This window comes from Leopardus geoffroyi, chromosome E1 (genome assembly GCF_018350155.1).
Source record: "Leopardus geoffroyi isolate Oge1 chromosome E1, O.geoffroyi_Oge1_pat1.0, whole genome shotgun sequence".
Classification (NCBI taxonomy): domain Eukaryota; kingdom Metazoa; phylum Chordata; class Mammalia; order Carnivora; family Felidae; genus Leopardus; species Leopardus geoffroyi.
Genome location: NC_059330.1, coordinates 16,940,391 through 16,967,027, shown reverse-complemented (window position 1 = coordinate 16,967,027; position 26,637 = coordinate 16,940,391). Strand labels below are relative to the sequence as shown.

The 26,637-nt window shown below is 37.6% G+C and overlaps 1 protein-coding gene across 6 annotated transcripts in view; it reads right to left on the bottom strand.

Annotated features, from left to right (window-relative positions):
- The window catches only part of SSH2 (slingshot protein phosphatase 2), a 254,587-nt gene that overhangs the window by 150,204 nt on the left and 77,746 nt on the right, over positions 1-26,637 (bottom strand). For all 6 annotated transcript variants that reach the window (XM_045487800.1, XM_045487801.1, XM_045487804.1 and 3 more), the window contains one exon: positions 5,675-5,718. In XM_045487800.1, coding sequence (XP_045343756.1) covers positions 5,675-5,718 — 44 coding nt within the window. The remainder of the gene's footprint in view (positions 1-5,674; positions 5,719-26,637) is intronic.

Here is a 26,637-nt window from a genome sequence, read left to right as displayed (position 1 = left end):
GATCTTGGATTTCCCTGCCTCCAGAATTGTAAGAAATAAATTCCTTCTGTTTAAGCCACTCAGTCTATGGTATTTTGTTATAGGAGCCTGAGCTGAAGAAGACAGGTTGTTTTTGTTGTTGTTGTGGTGGTGGTGGTGGTGGTTGAGTTGTAAGAGTTCTTTATATATTCTGGACATTGACTCCTTATCAGCTATATGATTTGCAAAAATTTTGATGTAGCTTAATTTATCTGTTTTTGTTGTTGTCTGTGAACACTGGTTTTTAAGCCTTCAAAGTTTGGGTTGGTTATATTAAACTACTACTTTTAACTTATGAATTTCCCAATAAATGGCATTTGGATAAAATAAGAGATAATTAGGGGCACCTGGGAGGCTCAGTTGGTTGAGTGTCTGACTCTTGATTTCAGCTCAGGTCATGATACCAGAGTTGTTGGATTGAGCCCCATGTCAGGCTCCATGCTCAGCGTGGAGATTCTCTCTCTCTCTCTCTCTCTCTCTCTCTCTCTCTGCCCCCCCCTCACATGTGCTCCTTCTCTCTCTCTAAAATAAAAATAAATAAATAAAAGAGATAATGAATACAACATCTTTTTTTATTACCTGGAGCTGCATTAGTTTTAATAATATGCTGCTTACTATTCAATTCTCTACTACAAACCAGAATTGAATCTGCAAACTTGTAAAGATGAGTTCAGGCATGCTCAGTGAAATGATGCTAACTCAATGCTGGTTTATTCTGTGGTAAGTGGTGAAAAATGCCAGAATAATCTGTAGTGGTCAAGCATACAAAAAAATCAACTTTTTACACACCTCTAGCTATAAGGGGCATTCAAGTGGCACTTAAGAAGTTTCTTTTCTTTGAGTAAGACTAAAGCAATTAGATTTAGAAATAGCCTGGGAAACATACTGAATGTAAGAAATTACAATAAACAAGTAAATTTTTATTTTTAAAAATGGGTGCTACCAGGTTTTTCTTCATTTATTATTTCTATTTCTTATTTCATTCATTTCTTCTTATTATTTGTATTTGTATCATTTCTTTTTTTTTAATATATGAAATTTATTGTCAAATTGGTTTCCATACAACACCCAGTGCTCATCCCAAAAGATGCCCTCTTCAATACCCATCACCCACCCTCCCCTCCCTCCCACCCCCCAACAACTCTCAGTTTGTTCTCAGTTTTTAAGAGTCTCTTATGCTCTGGCTCTCTCCCACTCTAACCTCTTTTTTTTTTTTTTCCTTCCCCTCCCCCATGGGTTTCTGTTAAGTTTCTCAGGATCCACCTAAGAGTGAAAACATATGGTATCTGTGTTTCTCTGTATGGCTTCTTTTACTTAGCATCACACTCTCCAGTTCCATCCATGTTGCTACAAAGGGCCATATTTCATTCTTTCTCCTTGCCACATAGTACTCCATTGTGTATATAAACCACAATTTCTTTATCCATTCATCAGTTGATGGACATTTAGACTCTTTCCATAATTTGGCTATTGTTGAGAGTGCTGCTATAAACATTGGGGTACAAGGGCCCCTATGCATCAGTACTCCTGTATCCTTTGGGTAAATTCCTAGCAGTGTTACTGCTGGGTCATAGCGTAGGTCTATTTTTAATTTTTTGAGGAACCTCCACACTGTTTTTTGTATCATTTCTTAAATGATCTTTTTTCTTATTAATAGAAGTCTACAAAAACCCTCTGCTAGTTCTATTAATGATTTATTGCCAACAACTTTAAAAACAGTGGTCTATATGGTTCCTAATGGCTTGACAATTCAGTGTTGTGAATGAGAATAAACTTGCATCGCCTCATCATTATGTAATTTTTGGAACAACAATTATCCCAGTAGATGCCAAGTCGATACGTAAAGCTGAAAATTAACCCAAAGATCCGGGATAGAAGGAACATACTTAAAGATCATAAAAGCCATTTATGAAAAGCCCACAGCTAACATCATTCTCAACGGGGAAAAACTGAGAGCTTTTTCCCTGAGATCAGGAACACGACAGGGATGCCCACTCTCACCGCTGTTGTTTAACATAGTGCTGGAAGTTCTAGCATCAGCAATCAGACAACAAAAGGAAATCAAAGGCATCAAAATTGGCAAAGATGAAGTCAAGCTTTCGCTTTTTGCAGATGACATGATATTATACATGGAAAATCCGATAGACTCCACCAAAAGTCTGCTAGAATTGATACATGAATTCAGCAAAGTTGCAGGTTACAAAATCAATGTACAGAAATCAGTTGCTTTCTTATACACTAACAATGAAGCAACAGAAAGACAAATAAAGAAACTGATCCCATTCACAATTGCACCAAGAAGCATAAAATACCTAGGAATAAATCTAACCAAAGATGTAAAGGATCTGTATGCTGAAAACTATAGAAAGCTTACGAAGGAAATTGAAGAAGATTTAAAGAAATGGAAAGACATTCCCTGCTCATGGATTGGAAAAATACTGTCAAAATGTCAATACTACCCAAAGCTATCTACACATTCAATGCAATCCCAATCAAAATTGCACCAGCATTCTTCTCGAAACTAGAACAAGCAATCCTAAAATTCATATGGAACCACAAAAGGCCCCGAATAGCCAAAGTAATTTTGAAGAAGAAGACCAAAGCAGGAGGCATCACAATCCCAGACTTTAGCCTCTACTACAAAGCTGTCATCATCAAGACAGCATGGTATTGGCACAAAAACAGACACATAGACCAATGGAATAGAATAGAAACCCCAGAACTAGACCCACAAACGTATGGCCAACTCATCTTTGACAAAGCAGGAAAGAACATCCAATGGAAAAAAGACAGCCTCTTTAACAAATGGTGCTGGGAGAACTGGACAGCAACATGCAGAAGGTTGAAACTAGACCACTTTCTCACACCATTCACAAAAATAAACTCAAAATGGATAAAGGACCTGAATGTGAGACAGGAAACCATCAAAACCTTAGAGGAGAAAGCAGGAAAAGACCTCTCTGACCTCAGCCGTAGCAATCTCTTACTCGACACATCCCCAAAGGCAAGGGAATTAAAAGCAAAAGTGAATTACTGGGACCTTATGAAGATAAAAAGCTTCTGCACAGCAAAGGAAACAACCAACAAAACTAAAAGGCAACCAACGGAATGGGAAAAGATATTTGCAAATGACATATCGGACAAAGGGCTAGTATCCAAAATCTATAAAGAGCTCACCAAACTCCACACCCGAAAAACAAATAACCCAGTGAAGAAATGGGCAGAAAACATGAATAGACACTTCTCTAAAGAAGACATCCGGATGGCCAACAGGCACATGAAAAGATGCTCAATGTCGCTCCTTATCAGGGAAATACAAATCAAAACCACACTCAGGTATCACCTCACACCAGTCAGAGTGGCCAAAATGAACAAATCAGGGGACTATAGATGCTGGCGAGGATGTGGAGAAACGGGAACCCTCTTGCACTGTTGGTGGGAATGCAAATTGGTGCAGCCACTCTGGAAAGCAGTGTGGAGGTTCCTCAGAAAATTAAAAATAGACCTACCCTATGACCCAGCAATAGCACTGCTAGGAATTTATCCAAGGGATACAGGAGTACTGATGCATAGGGGCACTTGTACCCCAATGTTCATAGCAGCACTCTCAACAATAGCCAAATTATGGAAAGAGCCTAAATGTCCATCAACTGATGAATGGATAAAGAAATTGTGGTTTATATACACAATGGAATACTACGTGGCAATGAGAAAAAATGAAATATGGCCTTTTGTAGCAACGTGGATGGAACTGGAGAGTGTGATGCTAAGTGAAATAAGCCATACAGAGAAAGACAGATACCATATGGTTTCACTCTTATGTGGATCCCGAGAAACGTAACAGGAACCCATGGGGGAGAGGGAGGAAAAAAGAAAAAAAAAAAAAAAAAAAAGAGGTTAGAGTGGGAGAGAGCCAAAGCATAAGAGACTGTTAAAAACTGAGAACAAACTGAGGGTTGATGGGGGGTGGGAGGGAGGAGAGGGTGGGTGATGGGTATTGAGGAGGGCACCTTTTGGGATGAGCACTGGGTGTTTTATAGAAACCAATTTGACAATAAATTTCATATATTATAAAAAAAAAAAAAAAAAAAAAAGAAAATTAACCCAAAGATCTTTACATTTGGCCTACTAGAAAATTTCAGAATCTTTTGGAATCTTTTTTTAACTCTAATGGGAATAAGCTTATGATGCCTCTGTAGTGCCTCTGGTAATTTCAGCTAAAATTTTTTCTGGGTTTGTATCCCTTAGCCCTATGCAAAAAAGTGACACATCACTGTCAGATTTTCCCTAAGAGAAAGTAAGAAATTAAGCTTCAAGCCAAATTTTTTTATGCTAACCAAGACAGAATAATATTGTCAATAAACCTCAGTTACTGATGAAAAGAAACTTTTTATATAAAGTTATAGTTTACAAGAGTGGTAAACATCAACAAACCCCTGATAATTCATCATTAAGGAAGCATTCCCTTTAGCCAGTTTCTCCACATTGAGCATGCTTATTGTATCCATTCTATGTATTGTGCAGAATGGTTCATGTGATTGAGTTCAGAGGATACAAGTTTGGTAACATTTATTTTTTTTTATTTTTATTTTTCATTTTAATTTTTTTAATGTTTTATTTTATTTTTGAGAGAGAGAGAGCGTGTGTGCACGTGAGTGAGCAGGGGAGGGGCAGAGAGAGAGGGAGACACAGATCTGAAGCAGGCTCCAGGCTCTGAGCTGTCAGCACCAAGCCCAATGTGGGGCTCAAACCCACAAACTGCGAGATTGTGACTGGAGCTGAAGTTGGAAACCTAACCAATTGAGTCACCCAGGTGCCCCAAATTTGATAAACATTTAGAACTCACCAGGACTATTTCTTGTGGAAAAAAGTTGTTTTATAAAACCATTTAAAGGAGATAACAATCTCTCATAATTTTTTTCTTTTAATGGCAGTAGGTATTGGTACCCTTTTAACCACATGCCCGCTACTCCGTGAGTATTCATTATATTCATTGTATTTAAACTTTGTATTTAGGAAGTGAAATATTGACCAATCTATAAGAATTCAAATTATCTATCAAAATGAATGACAAACCTAAGTACAAAACTGAAGGCTGAAATGTTCAGTTGATAGTGTCCTAAAAGGCAATAAAAACGTACTTTTTTATTACTCAAGATAGTTCTGGAGACTTGAGTCAAAACTGGGCTAATATTGGCATATCTGCACTTTCTTAAAGCAATCTACCATTGTATGTATGTACGTATCATTGACATACAACATTCTATCAGATTCATGTATACAACATAATACAATCTGCCATTTTATTTTATTTTATTTTATTTTTTTAACATTTATTTATTTTTGAGACAGAGAGAGACAGAGCATGAATGGGGGAGGGTCAGAGAAAGAGGGAGACACAGACTCTGAAACAGGCTCCAGGCTCTGAGCGGTCAGCACAGAGCCCGAAGCAGGGCTGGAACTCACTGACCGCGAGATCATGACCTGAGCCGAAGTCGGCCGCTTAACCGACTGAGCCACCCAGGCGCCCCACAATCTGCCATTTTAAATCTTTGAGTCGGTAACTGGATTCTTTTTTTTTAGTGTTTATTTAATTAAGTAGAGAATTAATTTAATTAAATACAGAAATGCTATAGAATATAATAAACAAACATACCTCCTGGGCTGTGACCGGCATTCCTCCTCCCCACTGTCTGCCTCCTGCATATCAGGAAAAATGATAAAAAAATTATTTAAAACCTGAGGTCTCATATCATAATATCAACAATGCAATTTTACTAAGCTTTGTATGGAGGAGCATCTCATTCACCTTGTGCACTTGAACGAATTCTCTCCATAAATAGCAACTTCAACCACCCCAGAAGGTTGATATGTATCAGAATTTATTTCTAGAGGAAACTTCAACAATAGTTTTACAAACAAATTTCATTGATAACAAAATACTAACAATTAAAAGAACTATACCTCTGAAAACCAACTAAAGATGTTATGCTATTGTTATGTTACTTCAAATTCAAAGTAAGTGGGCATTCTGATTACTATCAGCAAATCTCATCAAGATGACCTATTAATAATTCTGATCCCCAAAGAACAATCTAAACAATGAGCACCACTTCACAAAATGCTCATGATCAAATCACCAACAGTATCACCATCAACACAATGGCTACTACTTATTGAGTATTTATCATGTGCCAGGCACCTTGCTCAACACTTTAAGTATACTGTCTTATTTATAAGTTCTAGAAGGTTGATGGTACTATATTTCTCATGAATTCTACAACACACACACACACACACACACACACACACACACACACAGCTTAGGATAAGTATCTTCAATCAATAAAAACGTACTGAATCATTGTTTAATTACAATGTTTAGTTTTCTTAGTAGCACATAAAATAATTGAGGGTGTTATAACATGACAATTAGACTCAATGAAATATGGATTTTACAGATGAAGAAAACGAAATCCAGAAAGTAGAAATAAATAAGTTGTTTAAGGAAATTCACATGGTGAAGTAGAATTAAAACTAATAAAAATACTGCCTCCCAACACATTGTAAAAGCATACCCCTCCCTGGCCTAGGTCAGGACTTACAAGTTATTATACAGATTTTCATGGACACAAGAATATTGACATAAAGGAAAAGTGAGAAAAGATGTAAGAAATAATAATACTAAGGCGCTAAATGTTTCTTTAAATTTGCTCCCTGACATTTTACATTTGTTTTTTGGTCACTTTTGCTCTATTTGGCAAACATAAAAAAAAATTCACTTTTGCTGAATTTCAAGCAGTATGTGTACTGTCTGCCAATGAGCCACCTACATTTTTGAGTTTATGGAACTATCTCCATTCACCTCTGTTATCATTCTGTCTCCATTCCTGAGCAGCTACTATAATTTAAAACTCTACAATTTTTATTCCCATTTTATTTTCATTATTGATTTCAGGCATGCCTATTATTTTCCACAAAGGGAAGAACACAGCAAAGAGGGAAGACAGATTAAATGTCATGGTGCGCTCAACTATTTGCTGTAGGGGAGGTTTTAGGTTCAGAAGTATTCCCTTTAGGGATTGAAAAGAAAGGTGTCACAGGAAAAGAACTGATTATCTCTAGAGTCAATAGTCAGAACCCAGAAGTTTGCAAGAAACCAAGTGAAAAGATTCAGATAAGCAAATGTAAGTGTTAGATTTTGACTCCCAAAGGAACTATAATCAATAGAAATGATTTCCTGTAATCTCATTTTTCAAATAGTGCTTCATTATTATTACTGGTTAATAGAGCTCAACTTCTGATATATTGTCATATTTTTAATTATATGAACAATTATACAAAGGTTATATTTAAGATAAATGTAAGTTACGAGGTGCAATAAGATAATGAATACCTGTGAATACCATTCCACTTAAGAGCTAAAACAGTATCAATCCCTTTGCATCTCTGTGCTTATTAGCTATCTCCCATTCCTATCCTCTCCCGATGTGACTACTATCTTGAATTTTAATTATCATTTTCTTGCTCTCACTCTACTATAAAAAAATTCAAACATACAGAAAGGTTGAAAGTTCTTGTAGTGAATCTGTATATTCATCATATATATGTATTCTACCATTAATATTATATATACTTGCTTTATTACATATTATTTTTCTGCCCATCCATCAATCCATCTTCAAAGCAGGATACAGACATCAGTATATTTGTCCTTAAATGTGTATAATTAATTAGAATTCAGTATTATAGTTTTTTTTTCTTTTACGGTAAAATTTATACACAATGAAATGCACAAATCTTAAGTGCATCATTCAATGAGTTTTGAAAATTTATGTATCTGTGTAACCCAAACTTCTATCAAGAAATGAAACATTTTTATCACTTCAGAAATTTTTCTTGGGCCTCTTCTCAGTCAACACCTAGTACCATCTACTCCTAGAGGCAACTACTCTTCTGATTTTTCTACAAACTTTTCCCCCCAAATTAGTACATAGCATATGATTCCATTTATATGATTCCACTGTTCATATAAATAAAATCATATAGTATGTACTGTCTTGTGTGAGGCTTCTTTTATGCAGCATTATGTTTTAAGATTCATCCATGTTGCATTTAACAGGAGTTCATTTCTTTTTACTCCTGAGGATTCCATGAATTCACCAGTTTGTTTATTCATCTCCTATTGATATATATGCTTCGGGTGTTTGAATTTTTGTCCATTATGAATAAAGCTACTATATGCATTCCTTTGTGGGGTTTTGGTAGAAATATGTTTTTGTTTCTCCTGGGTAATGGGATAGATGCATGCACAGTTTTATAGGAAAGTGCAGGCCTTTTCCCAAAGAGATTCTAACACTTTACACTCATCTACAACGTATGAAAGTAGCAATTACAGTTTAATTAGCAATTTTCTTCTCCAGTGGTTATTGTTTTCCATGTCCTTAGAAACTTTTGCTTAGCCTTTAGTCACAAAAATACTCTACCATATTTTTTTTAAGATTAAAAAAATTTTTAAGTCATCTCTCCACCCAACATGGAGCTTCAACTCATAAACCTGAGATCAAGAGTCATGCACTCTACTGACTGAGCAATCCAGGTGCCACTCTACCATATTTTTTAAATAAAAGCTTTATGGTTTTATATTTAAGGTCTATAACTCATGCTGAAATAAATATTTGTATATGGTGTGAGGTAGAAGTGAGAAGTGAGGTTCATATTTTTCCACATGGATATCCAGTTTTAAGTACCATTTGTTTATGACTTTCCTTTCCCATGGATTACTTGGCTCCTTTGTAAAAAATCAAATGACTGTACAGGTGATCTCTACTTCTGGGTTCTTTATTCTGTTCCATTGATCTATTTGTCAATGTTTATGCCAGGACCACATTATCCTGATTACTGTACTTTATAGTACGTTTTTTTTTTTTTTAATTTTTTTTTTTCAACGTTTATTTATTTTTGGGACAGAGAGAGACAGAGCATGAACGGGGGAGGGGCAGAGAGAGAGGGAGACACAGAATCGGAAACAGGCTCCAGGCTCTGAGCCATCAGCCCAGAGCCCGACGCGGGGCTCGAACTCATGGACCACGAGATCGTGACCTGGCTGAAGTCGGACGCTTAACCGACTGCGCCACCCAGGCGCCCCAATTATAGTACGTTTTGAAGGAAATATAAATCCTCTAACTTGATTCTTCTTTTTCAAGATGGCTTTATTTTCTATAAGATTTTTTGTCTTGAAAGCTATTTTATCTGATATTAATAGAGCCACTACAGACTTATTTTATGCTCATTATGTTGAGCATATTTATGCTCACTTATGTATGCTGTTTGCAAGACATATTTTTCAATCACTTTATATTTTAATGAATGTCTCATAAACAAAATATAGTTGTATCTTGCTTTATTTTTATTTTATTCATTGTGACAATCTTTGCCTTTTATTTTTTCTTAAAAACTTTTTTTTAATGTTTATTTATTTTTGAGAGACAGAGAGGCAGAGCACAAGTGTGAAAGGGACAGAGAGAGAGGGAGACACAGAATGCAAAGCAGGTTCCATGCTCCAAGCTGTCACCACAGTGCCTAATGTGGGGCACAAACTCACAAACTATGAGATCATGACCTGAGCCAAAGTGAGACACTTAACTGACTGAGCCACCTGGGTGCCCCTTTGCCTTTTAATTGTAGTGTTTTGTTCATTTACATTTAATATAATTTGATATAGTTAGATTTGGGTCTACAATGTTACTATTTATTTCGTTTGTCATCTACCTTTTTATTCCTTTGTTACTCTTTTTCTGTCTTCCTTTATGTTATTGGAATGTTTTTTAGAATTTCATTTTAATTTACTTTATTTTTATTTATTTTTAAAATTTTTTTAATGTTTATTTATTTTTGACAGAGAGAGAGAGAGAGAGAGAGAGAGAGAGAGAGAGAGAGAGAGACATGAAGCATGAGCGGGGGAGGGGCAGAGAGAGAGGGAGACACAGAATCCGAAACAGGCTCCAGGCTCTGAGCTGTCAGCACAGAGCCTGACGCAGGGCTCGAACTCACAGACCACGAGATCATGACCTGAGCTGAAGTTGGACGCTCAACCAACTGAGCCACCCAGGCGCCCCTTAATTTACTTTATTGGTTCTACCTCTTTTCATTATTTTTTTATTCCATTGTTTTTTTAAATTACATGTCTGTATTCATTCTTTTTCAAGATTTTTTAACTTTTATTTTCTAATATAATTTATTGTCAAGTTGGCTAACATACAGTGTATACAGTGTGCTCCTGGTTTTGGGGGAAGATTCCCATGATTCATCGTTTACATATAACACCCAGTGCTCATCCCAACAAGTGCCCTCCTTGATGCCCATCGCCCATTTTCCCCTCTCCCCTGCCACACCTCCATCAACCCTCAGTTCTCTATATTTAAGAGTCTTTTATGGTTTGCCTCCCTCCCTCTCTGTAACTATTTTTTTCTCCTTCCCTTCCCCCATGGTCTTCTGTTAAGTTTCTCAAGTTCCACATAGGAGTTAAAACATATGATATCTTTCTTCCTCTAACTTGTTTCACTTAGCATAATACCCTCCAGTTCCATCCACGTTGCTGCAAGTGGCAGGATTTCATTCTTTCTCGTTGCCGAGTAGTATTCCATTGTATTCAAGATTTTATTTTTAAGTAATCTCTACACCCAACGTGGGGCTTGAACTCACAACCCTGAGATCAAAGTCACATGCTCCAAAGACTGAGCCAGCCAGGTACCCCATGTCTATATTCTTAAACAATGTATTATTTAGTTTTGATTAAGAGATTTAAAAATTGGCCCCAATGTTTAAATTTTTAAACTGAGCCTGGGTGGCTCAGTTGGTTAAGCATCTGACTTTTGATTTTGGCTCAGGTCATGATCTCATACATAGTTAATGTGTTTGAGCCCTGCATCAGGCTCTGCTCTGACAGCGTAGAGCCTGCCTGGGATTCTCTGTCATCCTGTCTCTCTGCCCATCCCCCTGCTCATGTGCACAAGCACTCTCTCTCAAAATAAATAAATAAATACACATTTAAAAAAGAGACCTTTAAATATTGTATTATCTGTATGTGGTCTTCCCAATATGCTTTTTTTTTTTTTAATTTTTTTTTCAACATTTATTTATTTTTGGGACAGAGAGAGACAGAGCATGAACGGGGGAGGGGCAGAGAGAGAGAGAGAGAGAGACACAGAATCGGAAACAGGCTCCAGGCTCTGAGCCATCAGCCCAGAGCCTGACGCGGGGCTCGAACTCACGGACCGCGAGATCGTGACCTGGCTGAAGTCGGACGCCCAACCGACTGCGCCACCCAGGCGCCCCCCAATATGCTTTTTAACACTAAGTATTATGCTAATAAGATTCATTTACTTATTACACATAGCCATAGTTCATTTTTACTGGTGTAAAATACTTAGATTGTTTCCAATTTTTGGTGACATCAACCATGCCGCTATAAACATTCTCGTAGACCAAATGAATGTAAACATTCATGTAGACCAAATGTCTTTTGGTCTACATGTATAGGAGTGTACCAGGGATTGGAATTGCAGGGTCACATAGTAAACAAAGGTTAACATTTACAAGATACTGCCAAATTATTTTCCAAGATGGTTGTGCTGATTTATACTCTTACCAGGAGTGTATTACTAGCCTATTGCTAGCTTCACACTCTTATCCTTATACCTAAAATGAGCAGACCAATAGGGAGATAATTCAAATTATTTTCAGTTCTTTGGTGGATTTTTCCAAGGGAATTTTTGTGAAAGTATGTGGAGAAGTAAAAAACAAAAATACCCTTGGTGCTTCTTAGGGGGCACACACAGCCAAAACCAGTTACATTTGCAGAGGAGAACTAGCATTTATTGAGCATCACTATGGCTCAAGTGCTTTATATGTTATTTTATTTAATATGCACCATAGTGGGACTTGTTCAAAGTCACGATGCCAATAAATGGTATAGTTAGGATTTGAACTCACGTCTATCTTTCTGTTACAACCAAGCTTCCTCTAACCTAAGAATCTGACATTAATACCTACATCCAGAGTCAGGGGTTAGGGAGTGAGCCATAAAAGAAAGCATTTCTTTTTTCAGGACTTAAAATAAAATAATATACTCTGTCATTTTCCTATGACTTCAACACTTTAAAATAGTGCCAAAGGAGTGGAAAATTTCTTTTGGCACACACAAAAAAGCAAGTCAGAGTAGTATTTCTTTTGTTTCGTTTTTTTTTTTTTTTTTTTAAGTTTAGTTTTGAGAGAGAGAGAGAGAGAGGGAGAGGGAGAACACATGAGTGGGGGAGGGGCAGAGAGAGAGAGAGAGAGAGAAGGAGACACAGGATCTGAAGCAGGCTCCAGGTTGCAAGCTGTCAGCACTGAGTTTGACTTGGGGTTTGAACCCACGAACCATGAGATCATGACCCAAGCTGAAGTCAGATGCTCAACCAACTGAGCCACCCAGCTGCCCCCAGAGTAGTGTTTCTAACACAAGATCCTCGACATTTTTTTCTTTCTTTTTTAGATTAATATTACAATCATCATGGCAGTGAATGATGAGCCAGTTGTTAGATTTTTAGGAATCTTGTGACACTCACATTGGTAGCCTGAAATTGGCCATGGTGGGAGTATTTACCAGGAAAATCAGCAAGTGCTGCAAGTCAGCCCCCACCCAGAGAAAAGTTTTTTAAACAATTACCAGTACATCATGAGGTGTGGGACCTAAGAATGTATACATTCTATTTATTTAAAAAAAAATTTTTTTTTAACGTTTATATTTATTTTTGAGACAGAGAGAGACAGAGCATGAACAGGGGAGGGGCAGAGAGAGAGGGAGACACAGAATCTGAAACAGGCTCCAGGCTCTGAGCTGTCAGCACAGAGCCCGACGCGGGGCTTGAACTCACGGACCGTGAGATCATGACCTGAGCCGAAGTCGGACGCTTAACCGACCAAGCCACCCAGGCGCCCCTCTATTTATTTTTTTAATGTTTGGTTGAGAGTGCGGGGGCGCAAGTGGGGAAGGGGCAGAGAGATGGGGACAGAGGATCTGAAGCAGGCTCTGCACGAACAACAGTGAGCCCAATGTGCGCTCGAACTCATGGACCATGAGATCATGACCTGAGCCGAAGTCTGATGCTCAACTGACTGAACCACCCAGGTACCCCAGAATCTGTACATTTTAAAAGCTTCATAGATAACTAACAAACAGTTAAGATTGAAAACCTTTGTCTTAAACAATTGGAAAAACATTTTAAAGCCTGGGATACACATAGCTACTACTCCCTCAAGGTAACTGTGCTAGTTACAAGGGAGATCAGTGGTGATGGGCACTTAGCTCTCCAACAGGATCTATTGTCCCCCTTCCTAGACTGAAAGTCTGCAAGGGCAGGAATGTGTTTGCATAGTGGCAGTCATATGCTTAGCAGATATTATATGAATTAATAAATATTGCCCAAGGTATCATAACCACTAAGTGGCAGAATTAGGAATGAGCCTTGGGGCTAACTTCAATATATTATGTGCTTCATCTCCATTAAATTATTGGTCATATCCTTGGTTTGTCAATCCAAGATGAGCACTTAAAATTGGGTAGAGATCAAGCAGTATCTGATTTCAAACTATACTACAATGCTATAGTAATCAAAACGGTATGGTACTGGCATAAAAACAGACACATAGATCACTGGAAAAGAACTGATAACCCAGAAATAAACCCACACTTTATGCTCAATGTACTCCTACAACAAAGGAGGCAACAATATGCAATGGGTAAAAGACAGTCCCTTCAATAAATGGTATTGGCAAAACTGAACAGCTACATGCAAAATACTGAAACTAGAGCTTTCCTGCCCCATACACAAAAATATTTCAAAATGGATTAAAGACTTAAATGTAAGACCTGACCTGAAACCATAAAACTCCTAAAAAAGGAATAATCTCTAAGACATCAACCTTAGCAATATTTTTCTAGATATGTCATCCAATGCAAGGAAAATAAACAAAAATAAACAATTGGGACTATATAAAACTAAAAGGCTTTTGCACAGCAAAGGAAATCATCAACAAAATGAAAAGGCAACCTCCTGAATGGAAGAAGATATTTGTAAATAATATAACCAATAAGGGGTTAATATCCAAAATACATAAATAACTCACAGAACTCAACACTCCAAACTAATATGATTAAAAAATGGGCAGAGGACCTGAAGAGACATTTTTCTAAAGACTTATAGATGGCCAACAGATACACGAAAAGATGCTCAACGTCACTTATCATCAGGGAATTGCAAATCACAACCACAATGAGATATCACCTCACGCCAATCAGAATGGCTAGTACCAAAAAGATAAGAAATAAATGTTAGTGGGGCGCCTGGGTGGCGCAGTCGGTTAAGCGTCCGACTTCAGCCAGGTCACGATCTCGCGGTCCGTGAGTTCGAGCCCCGCGTCAGGCTCTGGGCTGACGGCTCAGAGCCTGGAGCCTGTTTCCGATTCTGTGTCTCCCTCTCTCTCTGCCCCTCCCACGTTCATGCTCTGTCTCTCTCTATCCCAAAAATAAATAAACGTTAAAAAAAAAAAATTAAATATGAAATTTATTGTCAAATTGGTTTCCATACAACACCCAGTGCTAGAAATTGGAATATTTAAGACATTGATGTACTGCTAAGACTAGTTTGATAGGGGAAAATGCATTACTATTTTCCGAGTATTCATATTTAAATCTAGACAATTAGCTATTCAGCCATCAACAGGGGAAGGGATAGAGTGAGGATCTGGGATATCTTTGGGGAAATAAATAATCAACATATTCACTAAAAGCTGTTGGAGCCCACAGGAGACAAAAGGAAGTGTGAGACAGTACCATAGTCAAGGAGTTTATCTTCCTGAAGAGATAAGGCTATTATTATATTTGAAGAGTGGATCCAACAATTACAGTATAAATGCATGGCACAGTGAGTACATTTCACAGAAGTTCAGGAGATATGGTGGTATACTGTTCATAGGAACAAGTGAGCTATGAGTCCAATATTGAAGGAAGCGTAAGATCTGAAGAGGCACAGAGACTGACAGGGCATCTGAGACATGAACAAAAGGAAGGAAAGCAGGAATATGTCTGACACATTGGGGTGCTGGTGAGCTGACCAGCTGAGTTGAAACCCAGGACTTGCCTTGATGTGAGTTGCAAAGTTGCAAAGGGCAGGGATCTAGGCCTGATCCTATGGGGAAGCTGGGGAAGCTAGGGAAGGTATCTATCAGCAACTTAGAAAACGGAACAAAATCCTAAATATGTTGCTTTGGTGGTAATAAAATTCTTTTAAGGAAACAGGCTAAAATTTGGAAAGCCAATTACGAAAAATGAGGTCCTTTTCCTAAAGCCAAAAGACACTGCTCAGTTTAACCACAGATCTCCACTAGAGGGCAGACAAGTCAAAGCTTATTCTGTGGTTAACTGGCAAAATTGCCTCCACAGAAAATACTAAGAGAAAATGTCTTGTGTTGTGTAAAGACCATTTTCAGTGCTTTTAACCTTGAACAGAGGCTTTAGCTAGCATATAAATGTTTCACAGAATAGTTTTCTGTGGTGTGAAATGCTTCTTAATTGCAAATTGGACCAGTGGAAAAGTTCTACCTTGGGAATCTAGCTTGGGTGACAGGCGCATGTGCTCATCATACATTGTAACGTAACTGGAATGCCAACAGCAGGACTCATCACTGACTACCTTACTTCGATCTTCCCCTCCCATCTCAGGCACATCCTAACCACCGCTCAAGCCAATGCCCAACAATGTGTATATTATCTGGACCGTGATTTCAATCTAGGTTCTCCTTTTGGTCAACTGGGGATGTGCTTGGTTTTAGGGACTCATTCCTTTGAAGTCAGAGTGAGGTGAGGTCACCAGATAGAGGATCTTTTATGTACATTTGACTCAGCAGGCTGAGTAGCTGTCATATAGGGGTGTTAGTGGGAGTCCTCAGGTCTCACTAACATAGCATGAATGTTAACATCTAAATAAAAGGGTTGAGAATTCCATCAACCTTTTTAGATGCTAAGGCTAGATTCTGCAAAGTACATAAACATTTTTTCTGTTTTTTTTTCTATTATTTTTTCAATTTTTTATTTAAATTATAGTTAGTTAACATACAGTACACTATTGATTTCAGGAGTAAAATTTAGTGATTCATCACTTACATACAATACCCAGTGCTCACCACAAATGCCTTCCTTAATACCCATCACCCATCTAGCCCATCCCCCCCCCAAACATTTGTCTGGTTCTCCATAACTATGTGTCATACGTATGCATTATCTGATCATTAAAAAAAAAAAAAAAGAAAGATGTTAGTTGAAAGATGCTTTCTTTGTATACACATACCACTTCCATGACAGATGAAGCTAGAGTAGTATTATGCTAAGTGAAATAAGTCAGTCAGAGAAAGACAAATACCACATGATTTCATTCATATGTGGAATTAAGGAACAGAACATGTGGAAGGGGGAAAAAAAGGGAAACTTTTTTCTGTTTTGATCTCTTGCAAAATATCTGTCATTAAAGAAACGAGGGCGGTAGTAGGTCGATTTTCTGTTATTAGCTGGAAGTAGTTTTCTTCCACTCTTTTTTAATTTTTTTTAAATTTTAACTAGGTTCCACACCCAATGAGGGGCTTGAACTCATGACCCAAAGATCAAGGTCCATTGACTGAGCCAGACAAGGTGCCCCAATTTTCTTCCACTTTTGATCAATGCTATTATCACAAATATTTTCTTTCTCCTTGAAAAATGACATTTGGTTTCAGGTATTAGGTATTTCAACTGCAGGTAAATTTTACTATACTCAAATTCTGGTGTTATCTTCAACAAGCCAGGCCATCTTGAATCTCAGACTTTGCTATACTGTTCCTTTTGCCTATGATATACTTCATTCCCCTCTTTGCTTGCCTACTGCTACTCAAGTATAGTGCAACAGACCCTTCAACCAAGGTGTCCCATTTTCTATAATGTAGATTCAGTCTTCAAACATTATTTACTATTTTAATTTAAATACAAAAATGTAGTAGTAATTCCTAGCATAAGAATATTCATAGCCATACTTATTGTACATTTTCACATGGCCAATCATTTTAGAGGCTTGCATCACAGAATTCTGATAGAAACAAAGATGAATGGGGGCAATGTTGGCAATAACAGTTAGGAATCAGTGATCTAATCATCACCCTCTTCTTTTAGAAATGCATTCTATTTATTTTATTTTAAATCATCATATCCAACAATCTTTTTTGTTATAGATTCTCTAATATTACTTAAATATTTAATGAGTTCCCTAAAAATTTAGCTCATTAATTCAACTATCATTTCTTGTGGTGTGTGATTTAATATATAGCAATATAACTTCATTTTTCCCCAAAATAGTTAATCAGTTATTTCGGTACTATCTGGTTATTGGCCAATTTTCCCCCACTGACTAGAAATCCTATCTTAATTAAAAAAATTTTTTTTAATTGTTTATTTATTTTTGAAAGACAGAGAGATGGGGCGTGAGTGGGGGAGGGGCAGAGAGAGAGGGAGACACAGAATCTGAAGCAGGCTCCAGGCTCTGAGCTGTCAGCACAGAGCCCAATGCAGGGCTCGAACTCACAATCCATGAGATCATGACCTGAGCTGGAGTGGGATGCCCAACCTACTGAGCCACCCAGATGCCCCCCTTAATTATACATTAAATATTTTCATGTACTTGGGTCTATTTGTGGGAGTGGTAATACCTACACTACCCTTGCAGAAAATAAAAGTATAGAAAGTATAGAAAGACCCACTAAACTGTGAGCTTTTTGAAGGCAGGGACTATGTTTTACCTTTATATCCAAGTACCTGGCACACAGTATGTGTCTTGGGGTTTTTTTTTTGGTTAAACATCTTTATTGATACATATGAATTATGTCTCATAAAATTTACCTATTAATTTTTTAGTATCTTCACGTGGTTAAATATGTGTTCCTAAGTATGTGGTCATGCATTTTATTTATTATTATTTTTTAAAAAGATTTTAAGTAATTTCTACACCCAACATGGGGCTCAAACTCATGACCTAGAGATCAAGAGTTGCATGCTCTCCTGACTAAGCCAGCCAGGCACCCTTTGTGGTCACACATTTTAAAACCATGCCATATATTCAAATATAAAAAAATCTATGTACAGAGGAAAGCAGTAAATTAAAAAAAGAAAAGTCTAATGACAAACTGAAAAATATTTTCACCATATATAAAACAATGGATTAACAGTTTCAATAAACAAAGAATTCTAATGAATCAATAAAAAGACAAAGATAATTCACAAATGAGATACAAAGGGGCTGGAAAGGAAGTTAAAATATGATTAGCTTGAATTTTTTTTTTTTGAGAGTGCAAGACGGGGAGGGGCAGAGAGAGAGAGAGGGAGAGAGAGAATCTCAAGCAGGCTCCTCACCCAGTGTGGAGCCTGATGAGAAGCTCGACCTCATGACCCTGACACCATGACCAAAGCTGAAATCAAGAGTTGGGTGCTCAACCAACTGAGCCACCCAGAAGCCCAAGGTTAGCATGAAATTAAACACACACACACACACACACACACACATTCAAATAAAGATGCTGTCCCATATTTTCCCTATTAAATTATTTAAGATAAAATAAATAATAATGCACAAAACAGTCAAGAATTCATGAAAATGGCATTCTTTCTAGCAATCTATATTACCAGCTTTAGAATGGGTCATATTTTTTACCTTATAATTTCATGTCTAGAAATGTATTCTAGTGAAAAAAAAATCAGAAATATCCCCAAAGGTTTATTTATATACAAGGAAACCAAATGCAGACTACTTATTTTAACAAACAAGTTGTAAGCCACTTTAATGTACCAAGACAGGAGAAGTTGAGTAAATTAAGAGACTGCTAAACAACAGAATTTTATTAAGCCATTAGTTTATACTATTTAAAATGAGAACATGGGGGCGCCTGGGTGGCGCAGTCGGTTAAGCGTCCGACTTCAGCCAGGTCACGATCTCGCGGTCCGTGAGTTCGAGCCCCGCGTCGGGCTCTGGGCTGATGGCTCAGAGCCTGGAGCCTGTTTCCAATTCTGTGTCTCCCTCTCTCTCTCTGCCCCTCCCCCGTTCATGCTCTGTCTCTCTCTGTCCCAAAAATAAATAAACGTTGAAAAAAAAAAATTAAAAAAAAAAAAATAAATAAAATGAGAACATGATCAGAATGTAACGATTACTGAAAAAAAGGCAGGTTTCTTATGGGATGTGGTTATAAGTGGTAACCTTCTTCTTGATGATCATTTATATTCTCTAAACTTTCTACAATGATCATGTATTATAATCAGAAAAAACTTTAAAAAATGTGGAGTAGAACATGGGAGAAATGTACAGATTCCTATTCTTTTTCGTTTCTTAATTAGATGTCTTCTGATATATTAGGTAGAAGATTACACATATCGTCTAACCACTGTTTTAAAAGAGACATAATTAATAAGTTGGAAGATCATCAGCTAGTAAAAGCCTCTGTTGGCAGGTGGCTACCTGAATAAATGATATGCTCCGTTTCCTTCCTCTTTGAACAGTAGCTTCTAAACTCTTGCTACAGCCATGTGAACTCAACTCAAGTTCACAACTTTTCCTATTCAACGTCCTTTTTCTCTAGAGCCATGCTTTAAAAAAATTTTTTTTTTTCAACGTTTATTTATTTTTAGGACAGAGAGAGACAGAGCATGAACGGGGGAGGGGCAGAGAGAGAGGGAGACACAGAATCGGAAACAGGCTCCAGGCTCTGAGCCATCAGCCCAGAGCCTGATGCGGGGCTCGAACTCACGGACCGCGAGATCGTGACCTGGCTGAAGTCGGACGCTTAACCGACTGCGCCACCCAAGCGCCCCAAGAGCCATGCTTTTTAAACGGGAGAGAAGTACCCCAGGGTCATGCCTCAACGTGGTAGGAATTACTGAAATCAAAGGATGAATATAAATCATACTCCCAGAGCATCAGTTTTCCCTGATGGGAAGTAATATTTTTATGGTAACAAAGACACAGATATATAAATGTGAAGTTTGAAGTAGACCATAACAATCCAAATAAATCTCAGGCTTATAAAGACTCCTTTAAACTCTATATACCCAGACAGCTAGGGGTTTCCTATTCACTCCCCTCTGCTGTTAGAGAAACTTCTGGTGGAAAAATTTGAGAAGCACTGCAGAGGACTGCTGTGTGTAACTTTATATATGTATGTATGTATGTATGTATGTATGTATGTATGTATATATGTATGTAATGTATTATTATTATTTTTTTGTTTTTACATAGGTTCTACACCCAATGTGGGGCTTGAACTCCTGACCCCAAGATCAAGAGTCACATGCTCTACCAACTGAGCAGCCAGGCAACACTTGCTGCATTTAACTCTAAAATAAAGCTTGTGGGGCACCTGGGTGGCTCAGTCAAGTGTCTGATTCTTGATATGGGTTCAGGTCATGATCCCAGGGTTGTGAGACAGAGCCCTGTGAAGGGCTCTGTGCTGAGTGTGGAGCCTGCTTAAGATTCTCCCTCTCGCTCCCTCTCCCCCCACCCGCCACTCATGCTCTCTCTCTCAAAATAAAATAAATCTTTAAAAATAAAATAGGGGTGCCTGGGTGGCTCAGTCAGTTAAGTGGCCGACTTTGGCTCAGGTCATGGTCTCACTGTTCATAAGTTCAAGCCTCGCGTCAGGCCCTGTGCTGATGACTCAGCGACTAGAGCCTGCTTCGAATTCTGTGTCTCCCACTCTCTTGGCCCCTCCCCTGCTGCTGCAACTCTGTCTCTGTCTCTCTCTCTCAAAAATAAATAAACATTAAAAAAAATTAAAAAATAAAATATGATAAAATAAAATAAAGCTTGTGCCTAATATTGAACAATTAATATATAAGTTAAATTCTGGGTAGTATGGTCAGTTAATAAATATGAAAAGATCAGATCAGATTTCTTGATCTACCTCTAAGACTACAGGCAGGACACTTAACTTTATTTGGTTTCCATAAAAAAGGCTTGAAAAACAAAAGTGGTGAAAAAGTTGATTGAGTACTTTAACCAACAAACCTAAAGCCTCCAAGCTTACTTGAAGTGAAACAGAGGTACTGGAATGAAGAAAAAATATGAAGTTATAAATCAGAATGTAATCTAATTCCTAATATAAGTTAGGCCTAGCTAGTGAACCTTGCTAACACAGTGAACATCATAAGGAATCCAATTATTAATAGTCTTCCACAGTTAAAACACTCCTGGCTTTATTTTATTAATGGGAATAAATGACAGAGGAAAAAAAAATTGGCGACTTATTGCAGGAAACTTTTAATTACACTCACAGTCCCCATTAACCTTGACAACCTACCAACTCAACTATAACAAGAGTGCCTCCCCCACTAATATAAGTCTAACTAGATAGAACTGCATGATTACAAAACACTGTTTAAGAAAAAGGTAAAATCTTGTGAGAGAGAAGCACTCAGTCACCTGAATTTCCCCACCAATTTGTTAAACATCAGAATCATGTATTGTCAATTTTTAGATTACCTAATTCACCTCAGAAGCTTCTTGGCTACTCACTCTTATGTATCTATTGTTTTTCATTAAATACTTCCACAATGTCTCCCCATTTTCTCCTCCAGCCTCACTTTTACTTCCCTAAGGCTCCTATCCACCTTTCCCTTCCATTTTGCACAAATCTTAAAAAGTTTTCTCCTTGGTCTTTTTATACCTTGAGATAACTTTAGAAAATGTTTAGACTCTAAAGTTTGGGGAAATACTGATGCATCTCTCCCACCACTCACTCACTAGTTAACAGTCTAGGACAGAAGAAACTATTAAAACTAACTTTTCTTTTTTTTTTTTTTTTTTTTAATTTTTTTTTTTCAACGTTTATTTATTTTTGGGACAGAGAGAGACAGAGCATGAACGGGGGAGGGTCAGAGAGAGAGGGAGACACAGAATCGGAAACAGGCTCCAGGCTCTGAGCCATCAGCCCAGAGCCTGACGCGGGGCTCGAACTCACGGACCGCGAGATCGTGACCTGGCTGAAGTCGGACGCTTAACCGACTGCGCCACCCAGGCGCCCCTAAAACTAACTTTTCAATGCAATCCTTTTCTTCTTCCATCTGCAGGGAGTTCAAAATGTACCTCATTAGTGATGCTTTGGATCGTCAGAATTCTGAAAATCAAGACAAGTAACCACAGAAAGCCTCTGATAATTGCTAATTATCCTATGTTATCTATTAGTAACTTATTCTTTGACCTAGATTTTGCCCCCAAACTGAATAGAGCTGGGGAGGAAAAGGGAGAAAAAAAAAGGTAAACATTAAAAGGCAAGATGGGTATACATGATAGGAAGCCCCTTTCCCTATTTAGAGATTCTAGTACAAATAAGTTTAACTGAAAGCATTTATCTCTCAATGTCATTAGTTAGATATTTCTTCTTGAGAAACTAGCACAGTCCCAATAGAGATTTTTGCTATAGGCAAAAATCCAAAGGACAAAATAAAAGCACCAGCAATTCCATAAGAACAATTCCTGGAAGCACAAATAGTTTTTGTTTTTTTTTTTTTTTTTTTTAATTTTTTTTTTTTTTTCAACGTTTATTTATTTTTGGGACAGAGAGAGACAGAGCATGAACGGGGGAGGGGCAGAGAGAGAGGGAGACACAGAATCGGAAACAGGCTCCAGGCTCTGAGCCATCAGCCCAGAGCCCGACGCGGGGCTCGAACTCACGGACCGCGAGATCGTGACCTGGCTGAAGTCGGACGCTTAACCGACTGCGCCACCCAGGCGCCCCAAAAATAGTTTTAAAAAGACATTTGCCAGCAGTATCTTGGTCAGTAAACACTTTGAAGCAACTACCAAGAAATATTTATTGCCTTCCTAATTTCTTGAAAACATAAATTTCCTGATAAGCAATGCCTTAAATATCCTATGAAAAGAGTACTGAAGGCTACGAACTAAGTGTTGGTAAAATGAAACATTACACACTACTATCATACAACTTAGAGTCAACTGAAACTATGGAATAAAATAGTAGCTATAAAGTATTCTGTAGATTAAAAAAAAAAAAACAACCCTCGGGGCGCCTGGGTGACTCAGTCGGTTAAGCGTCCGACTTTGACTCAGGTCATGATCTTGCAGTTTGTGAGTTTGAGCCCCGCGTAGGGCTCTGTGCTGACAGCTCAGAGCCTGGAGCCTTCTTCGGATTTGGTGTCTCCTCCTCGCTCTGCCCCTCCCATGCTCATGCTCTCTCTCTCTCAATAATAAATAAATAAACGTAAAAAAAAAAAAAAAAAAAAAAAAAAAAAAACCCTCCAGGGGCACCTGGGTGGCTCAAGTCAGTTAAGCATCTGACTCTTGATTTCAGCTCAGGTCACAATCTTATTATGGTTCGTGGGTTCAGGCCCTGTGTCAGGCTCTACACTGACAGTGGGGAACCTGCTTCGGATTCTCTCTCTTTCTTTCTATCTCTCTCCTGCTTGCTTGCTCTCTCTCTCAAAATAAAATAAACTTAAAAAAAAAAAAAACCTCAAACTATCAAAGTAAATTGAGATGGCAGACAAAATGCTTTCATGCTGTATTTCCTGAAAGATCTAAGAGACCAACAATAAGAAAACCTGGGCCTTTAAGAAAATCAATAGTGGCTTACAGTTGTATCTCTGTGTATGATGTGAATACATGTACACAGGCATCATCAGTCTTAAGTAAGTGCTTCCACAGACTGCACCATCGAACTGAATTTTATAAATTTTTATAAATTTCCAATTTTAATAGCTTTGTGGAATCACATAACTGAATACTCAGTATGCACAATCCAATAGCAAGTAAGCAGTCATTAATAGTTACCTGTGACAATTATGAAAGCTATGTAATATACTCAGATCTGATCCTCAGCCTTTAGAGCAACTACACTGCATAGATAATTTAACAACAATGCTGGGTTCATAAATACTTATTTCTTGACCTGTATAAGTCAAGAGTTTAAAACAACATCACATAAGTAAAATATTAAAAATATTTCTCTAGTGAAGTAAAACAAATCCACTTTTTAAACATTCTATTTTATATGAATTAGTCCCATGACATTTTCATACTGGGGTGCTGGGCAAACTAATTCAAAAGTCATGGTTCTTCCCCTTATATTGGTTAAAATAAAGGCCAATGCCAACAATAGTTATGGTAATAATATAAAGGGCAAAATAAATGTAAACTAAAGGGTATACCACAGGCTGTGCATATTCAACTTTTGTTCTAGACTTCACTTCAAAAAGCTTACGTGAGAAAAGCAAATATAGGATTTTTTACATTCTTAGATTCAAAATGAATCCACCACAGAAATATGGGACATGATCCTTCAGACCTACATGCCCATGTATTCAGAAAATGTCTCATAAGTCACTCCAGTCTCCAAGTACTGTGCTAGGTGTTGGGAGGTAAGACAGATATAGTCCCTGCTTCAGTCTGATAAAGGAAGCAATAAAATAATCATAAGCAAATAAGCAAAAATAAATTGTTAACTACAAACAGTTGGGAAATAAAATAGTATTACTGGTCTTTATCACACATACATACTATGCACCCCAGGTCCCAGTTTTTATGCTGTCTACAGTAAAAATCCTAACTCCCTTCTAGAAGTTATTCCTCACGATTTCTTTTCATTCTTCATCATTCATTTACAAAATAAAACAAATTTAAATAAACCATTTCTATTGAATTTCTGACCCGAGTGCTGCCATGGAGACTACCTCACAGGCTATTAATGTAGGCTTTGGATTTTAAATCATAAAGGAGCCTACTAGAAAACTAGCTAGAAAATTTTTAAAAATTACAATAGATATGAAATTCAGATTAGATTGAATTCAGCCCGTTGCCTCCTCTCTCTTGCCCCTGGTCCTTGGACTGTGCAGCAATTTCTGACTCTGCTATTTGGGGGCACCGTCAGCCATGAGAACTCCAGGCACTTTCATTTCTCTCTTCTCCTATACAGCCTACAAGCATCAGAAAGATGTCCATTCAGAATTCAGACCACTGCAAGTTATTCTTAGCACCACATCCCAGAGAAATGCTTCAGTCAAAAACATATTTTACTTTGACCTTCCTTCATCAAGGACTTGGCTCCTGCTTTTTAGGAAGAAAACTCATGCAAATTTCTAAAGTCTCTGATCTCCCCAGATTGGGTATGAGCCCCGCTTTCCTAAAGTCCTATTCTTTCTTCTTGCATTTATGTACTTTTTAAAATTATAATTACATGTAATCATGACTTATCCTTATTTATTAAAAAAAATTTTTTTTTAACATTTATTTTTGAGAGAGAGAGAGAGAGAGAGAAAGAGAGAGAGAGAGAGTGCGTGAGCCGAGAAGGGGCAGAGAGAGAGGGAGACACAGAATCTGAAGCAGTCTCTAGGCTCTGAGCTGTCAGCACAGAGCCCGACATGGGGCTCAAACCCATGAATCATGAGATCACGACCTGAGCAGAAGTCCAGCACTTAACCAACGGAGTCATCCAGGCGCCCTGACTTATCAAGAGTAAAGCACCTAATAAGTGCTCTTTAAATATTTACTGAATGAGTGAGTCATTGGAGCAAATTATGAAAAAAAAGTTTCTAGGTCAGGGAAAGGCAAATGAGTAAAACAGACTTCATAATAATGAAAAAAACTATGGACATTATGAAAAAACCATGGAGGGGGTACATTCTGGTCTACTACATAGCAATAAGGACTTAAGTAATCAGTCAACCAAGGCAATAAGTAAAGAATATCTAATGTGTTATACCTAATAAAACTTGGAATTCATGGTAATAAGAGACTGGAAAAGAAACTAAATAACAACCTGGGTCAAATTTGTAGCTAAGTTAGGGCAAAGGCTGCACTTTATATGATCACAGTTAGAACCAGAGTCACCAACGCAATCTCATTCAATGCATCTTGTCCTCTGAATTCATTGACGCTGCTACCTCCATATACGCTGACTTACCCCTTTAGCATTTCCAGTGATGGGTAACCTACCAGCTCAGTTATCTGAGACTGACAATTAGTTAATAAGTATTGCACTTCCTCAATCTCATGAAACTAAGCAAATTTTAAGTGGTATATATTTCTAGCTATGAAAAGATTTTGCTAAAATGATGTACAAAAACTGAAGAAATACTTCTTATGAGCCAGGTACTTGTTTTTCCTTCCCTTTATTCTGGCCCTAGTTTTCCCCAATCCTCATTTCCATAAAGCACCTTTAATAGACAGTTAATAGCTCTTGGTTTTAGGAAAATTAACCTAGTTGTAGTTCTTCCTGAAGATCACAGTGGGACCTACGTTGGCCATATTTACTACTAATAAAATGAGGCTAATCTTGACTACCTGATCACATTTGTAAAAGAATCGCAACCATATTGTGCTGTTGTGTTGGTAACAAGGGTGAGCTGAAATTTTTGCTTATAAAAATCAAAGAGCTTGGAACATCAGTAAGGTTAATTTTTTTTTTCCTCAAAAGACAATTTCTATCAGGTTTCCTTTGAAACTTTTTATTTTTTTTTAAATTTTTTTTCAACGTTTATTTATTTTTGGGACAGAGAGA